This window comes from Mus pahari, chromosome 1 (genome assembly GCF_900095145.1).
Source record: "Mus pahari chromosome 1, PAHARI_EIJ_v1.1, whole genome shotgun sequence".
NCBI classification, from domain to species: Eukaryota; Metazoa; Chordata; class Mammalia; order Rodentia; family Muridae; genus Mus; species Mus pahari.
The window spans coordinates 18,672,786-18,680,839 of NC_034590.1; the positions used below are offsets into that span (position 1 = coordinate 18,672,786).

Consider the following 8,054-nt stretch of genomic DNA (forward strand, 5'->3'; position numbering starts at 1 on the left):
CAGCGGTATGGAAATGTAAGCCAAATAAACCCTTTCCTCCCCAACTTGCTTCTTGGTCATGATGTTTGTGCAGGAATAGAAACCCTGACTAAGACACCATCCATGCATCTAACCCTCTGTCCTTCCATCTGCCCATCCATCCATGCATCTAACCCTCTATCCTTCCATCTGCCCATCCATCCATGCATCTAACCCTCTGTTCTTCCATCTGCCCATCCATCCATGCATCTAACACTCTATCTTTCCATCTGCCCACCCATACATGCATCTAACCCTCCGTCCTTCCATCTGCCCATCCATCCATGCATCTAACACTCTATCTTTCCATCTGCCCACCCATACATGCATCTAACCCTCTGTCCTTCCATCTGCCCATCCATCCATGCGTCTAACCCTCCGTCCTTCCATCTATTTATGTCTCTTTACCTTTCTTTCCACACATCCATTCATGCATCCACCATCTGCTCTTCCATATTCCCTTCATTCTATTCATGTTCCAGACATGCATGAACAGTTCTCTCCCTCTCTTCCTCCCTCCCCATCACAATCCTCACCCACATCCACATGTGTACGTCTACCTGATCTTACTCAGGTTCCTGTACACTTCCCTGCTTCTCAGGACCACTCTCAGGGTGGCCATGATGTCGGAGGATATCTGTCCCCATCCTTGGAATCCCTCAGGCACAAAGACCCTCAGCGTCCCTTGTTTGCTCCCCCACTGCTGGTATAGAAGCAGTGACCTGTTGTCAAAGTCCAGGTCCATGTTGAGTCCACATGTGCCCTGGCTGCTGAAGACTGGTAATAAGGGGGACAGTGGACTCCCTCTTGGTGCCCCCTACCTGAGTGGTAAAAATGGGAACAGTGCAGGCCCACACAGCGGTTTCCAGTCATGCTGAGAGGCCAACCTGCCCTGCTCTAATGACTGGCATTGGCCCACTCCAAGGTACTGGTCTTAGAAGTGACAGTTTGGAGGCATATCACTGTCAGTTGACTGATGGGGCATTTGGGGTGAATGAATCATCCATTCCTGAGCCCATGGGGGTGTTAAGCAGTCACTCTATAAATGATTTTGGCTGTGACCTCTGCCTGAGGCACAGTAGCCTCAAGCAGGTCTCGTTTTTTTTTTTTTTTTTTTTTTTTTTTTTTTTTTTTTTTTTTTTTTTTTTTTTTTTTTTAGTTTTTTTTTTGGTTTTTTTTGGCCTTAGCCTGGCTGTCCCTTGCTCAGCACAAGTGAACCCACCTCTCTGGTCTGCGTGTGGGCCTCCCTCCTCCAGGAAAGCCTCCGAGGTCGTCACTGGTGGCCGCATCGTGTGTTCCTGCAAGGGTTAAGGATGTCAGGGAAGCCACACTGGAGAGTCCAGATGTTGGCTTTGGCATTCCTGGCTGGGGTACTTCAACCTCTCTGAGCAAACATTTCGTAGCACAGTTCCTGCTGCTGCTCTAAGCACCTTACTTAGCTCTCAGCTCCTCCTTCCCGGGGTCACTCAGAAACATTATTGGTTCATCCCGCTTCATTCATTCAGAAAACACTGCACGCATGCTATAGCGTTGTGAAATAGCATGGATATTGCGTAAGGTCAAGTTGCCTCTGCTTCCCCAACACACGTGCTCAAGCAGTGTACTGTGCCTAGAATGTTCCTTTCTAGCTAACTCACACCAACCTTCGGATGCCAGATCCCCCAGGGATAATGATGATGTTTCCCAGGTTGGACCAGAAATCTGAGCAGAAATGCAATAGCTTCGCTCCAGACCTCTGAACAAGAAGTAACTGCTATTATAAACCACTGAAATATGGGTGATGTTTGTTACGTAGCCCTGTCACAGCAAAAGCTGTCCAATGCAAATGGACAAGTTCTGTACCCACGGCACCATCTTTAAGCTCAATAACAATGACACTGTGAGCCAACTGTTAAGTGCTGTGGTGGTTTGAAGGAGAATGACCCCCTGAGAGTCATATATTTGAATGCATGGCCCCAGTTGTTAGAACTTTTTGAGATGCATTAGTAGGTATGGCCCTGTTGGACGAGGTGTGTCACTGGCAGCAGGCTTTGAGAATTTTCAAAAGCCCAAGTCATTCCCAGTCTCTCTCTCTGCCCTGTGAATTGTGTTTCAAGATGTTAGCTCACAGCTACCGTGCCTGCTTGTCTGATGCCATGTTCCCCACCATGATTGTCATGGACTCTCAGCCTTTGAACTGTAAGCCCCAAATAAACTTTTTCTTCTATAAGTTGCCTTGGTCCTGATGTCTTATTAGAGCAATAGAAAAGTAACTAAGACAGGTGCTTTGTGTGTGTGTGTGTGTGCATGCATGCATGGGTACATATGTGTGCATGCATGCAAAGGCTAGAGGACAATCTTGAGTGTTGTGTACCTTGTTTTGTGAGATAGTCTCTCACTGACCTAGAACTCGTGAAGCTAGGTTGACTGGGCAGCAAGCCCCATGAGTCCTCCTGTCTCAGTCTCCCCAAAGCTGGAATTACATGTGTGTGCTGCCACGCCCAACATTTTACATACATGCCAAGGACTGAACTCAGGTCCTTCTATGCAAGGCTCTTTGCCAACTGAGCCATCTCCCCAGTCTATCATTTAGGGCCAATGCTGTTTCTAGACAAGGCAGGACCCAGGAGCGAGGGGGTAACATTAATTCAGGAGTTGAGGACATGGGGGGAATGGGGGACATGTCCTACCAATTCTAAAACCTGTTCTCTGGCACTTAGCAGTTTGACTTCATGGCCCAGCCCTGTTGCCAACAAGTCACACACGTATGGAATCTTGGGCTAATTTCTTAACTTGTAGACCTCAGTTTCTTCATCTGTGAAATGGAGACAATTAGGTCCCATGCAGACTGAATGAACAGAAATGAGTGAAGTGTGCTAGTTGGTATTTCTCACTGCGCTTGTGGCTGATGTCACCTCTGGAAGTTTGGTGTTTACCCTCTGGAATGCAGAGGGTCCTAGGAGCAAAGCCCTCTGAAGTGTCTTCTCAGTATCTCTGAGCATAGACACTGGCTGCTACTCTGGGGCCACAGGTGTAGTCCTCATTTTCCTTGTCCGTACAAGGGCAGTAGTGGCTGTTCCCACCGCGGAGGACTCTGGTGTCCGCAAGTGAAATATTGTACAATTAGGGCCGAGAAAATGGCCAAGTTGGTAAAGCACTTATAGTGTGAGGACCCAAGTCCCAACCCCCAGCCAGGCAAGGTAGTGCATGCCCGTAACCCCAGCCCTGGGAAGCTGAGAACAGCAGGGTCCCTGGAACTCACTGGTCAGTCAGTCCAGCAGATTCAGGGAGCCTTAGATCCCAATAAAAGACCCTGAAAGCAAGATGGACTACTGCTGAGACTGACAGCTGAGATTCACCTCCGGCCTCCAACCACATAGGTATGCACATTGGAACACACATGTACACCTACACACTTAAACACGCAGAGAACCAAGAGTATGATGAGAGACACTGGGGGCCCCAGGCAGTGTCCTCGGCTCCTCGTTGGGGAGGGGTGGCCTGTGTGCAGGACTGCAGTGCCAGGTGGGCCCTCAAGATGAGTGTGGTTAAGGTACTCCACCCACATCAGTGGGACCCTTGCAGCCTTCTCCCAGAGGGAGCCAGGCACAGAGACTCAGCGATGCCCAGACAATACCTCCTTCTCCTTCATCTGCAGGCTGTCTGGCTCCATCCAGAAGACCCACCAGGGCTCCATTCCTTTGTAGAAGGGCCTGGTAGGAGCCCATCTCTGCGATGGTCCCATTGGCCAGCACCAGGATCTGGTCAGCCTGGGGCAGGACGTGCAGCGTGTGTGTTACAAGGATCCGAGTCTGGGCAGGGAAGGGCAGAAGTTGCACATGCTGGAGTGTCGCCAGGTGAGGGAGTGGGAATGCCCTTTCCTATGTACCTGCACTTCTTTGGGAGAATACCATACCCAAAGAGAATAGTGGGGGTGTCTCAAATTTAGAAGACATGGGCTTAAGGTCAACCTTTGAGAGCTTCTTATTCTAATGGGGTTAGGGGGTCATCTCAGAAACCCACCTTTGGTTCAAAATATAACAAGTGGAAATACATTAAAAAAAAATTTTTTTTTTGAGTCAGGGTTTCATGTTGTCCAGGCTAGTCTTGAATTCACTCTGTAGCCAAGGGTTCCAACTGCCTTTCTGTTGCTGTAACAAACACGGTGACCAAAAATGCAACTTAAAGGAGGACAGGATTTATTTGGGTTACACTTCCAGGTCATGGTCCATCACCGAGGGACGTCCAGGCAGGCAGGCCTGCTTCCTATTCCATATGGTATTACTTCCAACCGGGGCACTCACTCCCAGCCCGGGAAGTACAGAGGAGACATGAGGGTGTGGCTGGTTGGGTGGCTCCCTCAAAGGATCATGCTTAGCTAGCTACATTGTGCAGCCTAGAGACAGTGGTGGTGGTGTCCACAGTGGACTGGGCTCTCCTACATCAGTTAACAGACATGCCCAAGGGCCAGTCTGATGTAGAAGATTCTTCCATCAAGGCTTTCCTCGCAGATGACTAGTCTGTGCTAACTTAACAGTTAAAGCCAGCCAAGACATCAAGGAAAACCTTAAATCTCTCATCATCCTGCCTCTACCTGCCAGGGGGAAGGATTACAGGCATACACCATGGCACTGGTTCGTGAACACTGGGGTACAACTCAGGGCTCAGTGCATGTAATACTACCATTGAGCCACATACCATCCTGGGAATACATTACACGTAATACACCGAGCACCAAGGCTCTGCCACTAGGTACTTCTTGGAGCTGGCTTCTTTCTCCTCAAGATGCACAGCATATGAAGCCCCAGCTCACAGCCACAACTAGCACTGGGAGAAAGTATTGGGACTCCGGGGTAGGATCAAAAAATCTACGTATCTTAAAAAATTGAATGTGTACCAATTTTAGACCATCATTAAGTTGAAACATTATGGGTGGTTTAACCACACATTTCCTGAGAAAGATATAAGTGTAAGCCACTGAGATCTGGGAAGCTGTTTGTTACACAGCATTGATGCAGGAAAAGCTGACTGATACAAAGAAGAAAACTGAACTCAAGGACTGATGAGACAGTCCTTGGTTGGGACAGAGCTCTCAGGACTTCCTCAGCTTCACTTACCGTACCCTGGAGCAATCCACCGGGCCCGATGACCTGTTTGAAGACCTGCTGGCTGACGTGGGCATCCAGCGCCGCCAGGGGGTCATCCAGCAGGTACACGGTGGCCTTTCTGTACACGGCCCGAGCCAAGCTCAGCCGCTGCTTCTGGCCCCCAGAAAGATTCATGCCCTGGGAACAGGAATGAGACAGGGACTCAGATGTACATCTGCTGGGGACATCAGAATGACCAGGGGGTGGCAGGGCAGTGGTGGAGCACCCTTTTAATCCCAGTGCTTGGCAGGCAGAGGCAGGTGGATCTGTGAGTTCCAGGACAGCCAGGGCTACAGGGTGAAACAATGTCTCAAAAAACAAAAGTAGGACAGCAACAAAACAGAATGGCATGGGCAAGGGACAGCCCTGCTCACTCAGCCAGGGGCAGCTCAAGGTGCCTTGGGTCACACTTGACTGGAAACACTGAGCCAGCACCCTTGCTGGCCTGAGCCTGCTTCCCCCTTCCTGGCCCCCCTTCCAGAGGCACTGTGTCTCCATCTCCCCAGAGGCACTGTGTGCACTGTTCTCTATCTCCCCCCACTTCCAGGTTATGACTCCCTCCCTCTCTGCCCAGTGTTTCTTCCCTCTTCTCCACAGCTGACATGGAGGAAGGAGAAAGAGAAATGGGCTCACATGGAAGCTTTTATGGGGATGGTCAAAACTTTGGCTCTGACTCTGAGGGAGATGGGGAAACCTGAGAATTCTGGGAAGAGGGACTAGGTGAGGACCTGCTGGCACAGTGCTGCTGGCACAGTGCTTTCTGCCCGCTGGGCTGGGATTGGTCTAAAGGGAGAAGGGATGGAAACTAGGGGACCTGAGCCAGGTGTGGTGGCACACATTTGTCATCTCAGCACTCAGGAGGCTGAGGCAAAAGGATCAAATGTTCTAGACCCCAGCAAGGCATGGTGGCACATAATCCCAGCACTCAGGAGGCAGAGGCAGACACATATCTTTGAGTTAGAGGCCAGCCTGGTCGACATAGTAAGTCCCAGGACAGTCAGGACTATTACACAAAGAGACACTGTCCAAAAAATGGAACTCCACCCCTCCCCAAATGTCCTAGGCCTTACTTCAAACAAAAACAAAGTAGGGACTATAGCTCAGAAGTGAAGCAGTTGCTCAGAATCTGCAAAGGGCGAGGTCTGATCCATAGGATGCAATCTCAGTTCCCTAATCCAGGGGCCAGCCCGCACTTCCCAGGACGGGCCAGGGAGTAACTCTTGTAAAGTTTGAGGGCCATTTGATGTCTGCCCCAGTTACCCAGCTCTGACATCTGAGAGCAAAAGGAGTCCTAGACTGTAAGACACTGGATAGATAGTTGTGTCCCAATAAAACTTTATTTACAAAAACTAGTAGTGGGCCAGATTTGGTCCTTAGCACATAGTTTTCAGATTCTGTTGGTTCTATAGCTTCAGATGCCTGTATCCTGTGTGGGGACCATATCTGCTCAGATACATTGGTGAGGCCAAGAGGGGGGAAGCAGATTGAATAACATCACCCAGCAGGCACTCTGCTCTCCCTTTGTCTTAGTTTCTCCTCAATAACTGAACAGTGCTGTATGTTTGGCCCTGAACTGGGGTCTCTTTCCCTCCATCCTTTCTGTCCCTATTCTCCCCCATCTTCCTGCCCTCAGGTCAAGGAGATGTAAGATCCCAGGGTCTCCTCACCTGCTCCCCTATTGGGGTGTGAACTCCTGCAGGGAAGCTGGCCACATCAGACCCCAAGGCACAGGCGTCTAGAACTTTCTGCAGCCAGGGCAGGTCCAGCTCCTGCCTGAAGCACACATTCTCCGCCACAGAGGTATTCTGGACCCAGGCCTCCTGAGGCACGTAGGCCACGGAACCCTGAAACACTCCTTACTGTTGGTAGTTCATAGGAGAGTAGGGAAACTGGGTGCTCAGAGGGAGGGAGGCTGAGCCAGTGAACGGAGGGCACTTGGCTGTGAGGGGAAGACACGCGTGCGGCATCTCTGAAGATACACCTTAGCGGCCGGGGCAGGGAGGGATGAGGACGGCCTTACCTCAATGCTCACAGACCCTTCTACCTTCAACAGCTCCCCAAGCAGGGCAGACAGCAGGGAGGACTTCCCAGCCCCCACTGGACCCACAACAGCCAGCAGACAGCCCTGGGGCACGGTGAGGTTGATCCTGACAACCCAGGGGAGATGCAGCCCTGAAGGCCCAGCCTGGATGTGCACAGAAGCAGGCAACCCCAGACACACCCACCCCATCTGGCTACTCAGGCCTTGGGGAGACCATTAAGAGGATATACAGGGCCTCTCCTGCCTGATCCGTGTTTGGCTATCTGAACTGCCTTTCTTCTTCTATCTGAGCACATCAGATGTGCCTGGCACATAAACACCTACAGACAGGCCACATACATTAGTATACACAGTCACATGCATAGCTAGTATGCAGATGTAAGCACATGTGTGTGTCTACATGTTTGCCACTGTACGCATATCCATGCACACATGTGCACACACATGCACACACAGAGGGGATCACGGCATGCTGGCTTGGCTGTAGTAGTCTTTTGCTCAGGCCTTTGCAATACATGCCTTGCTGCTCTTCCCGCCTCTGCCCCCGCCTACCTCTGCCCATATTTTGACGTCAGCCCTTACCCAGAAGCCACAGTGACCTGTGAAAGAGCAAGTCAGGGCTGGGTGTGGTGATGTCCACCTTTAGTCCCAGCACTAGGGAGCCAGAGGCAGGTGGATGACTAAGTTTGAAGCCAGCCAGGGCTACACAGTGAGACTCTGTTTCAAACAACCAAAACAGTTCATAACCCTTCACTCTTTGACAGAGGGTCAAAAGGAAAGTTCTGGTGAGCATGAGTTATACCCAGCCATGCTCTTAGTGCTCCTGCCCCTGCCCCTGCCCCTGCCCCTGCCCCTGCCCCTGCCCCTGC

The 8,054-nt window shown here is 50.8% G+C and overlaps 1 protein-coding gene across 3 annotated transcripts in view; it reads right to left on the bottom strand.

Moving 5' to 3' along the window:
- Positions 1-8,054, bottom strand: part of Abcc6 (ATP binding cassette subfamily C member 6) — a 57,060-nt gene that overhangs the window by 18,174 nt on the left and 30,832 nt on the right. For all 3 annotated transcript variants that reach the window (XR_003842701.1, XM_021217043.2, XM_029532989.1), the window contains exons 16-20: positions 7,165-7,291; positions 6,812-6,988; positions 5,115-5,282; positions 3,635-3,809; positions 1,241-1,316 (exon numbers count right to left, since the gene is read on the bottom strand). Coding sequence is in view for 2 of the 3 variants with exons in the window: in XM_021217043.2 (XP_021072702.1) it covers positions 1,241-1,316; positions 3,635-3,809; positions 5,115-5,282; positions 6,812-6,988; positions 7,165-7,291 (723 nt within the window). In the remaining variant the exon portion in view is untranslated. The remainder of the gene's footprint in view (positions 1-1,240; positions 1,317-3,634; positions 3,810-5,114; positions 5,283-6,811; positions 6,989-7,164; positions 7,292-8,054) is intronic.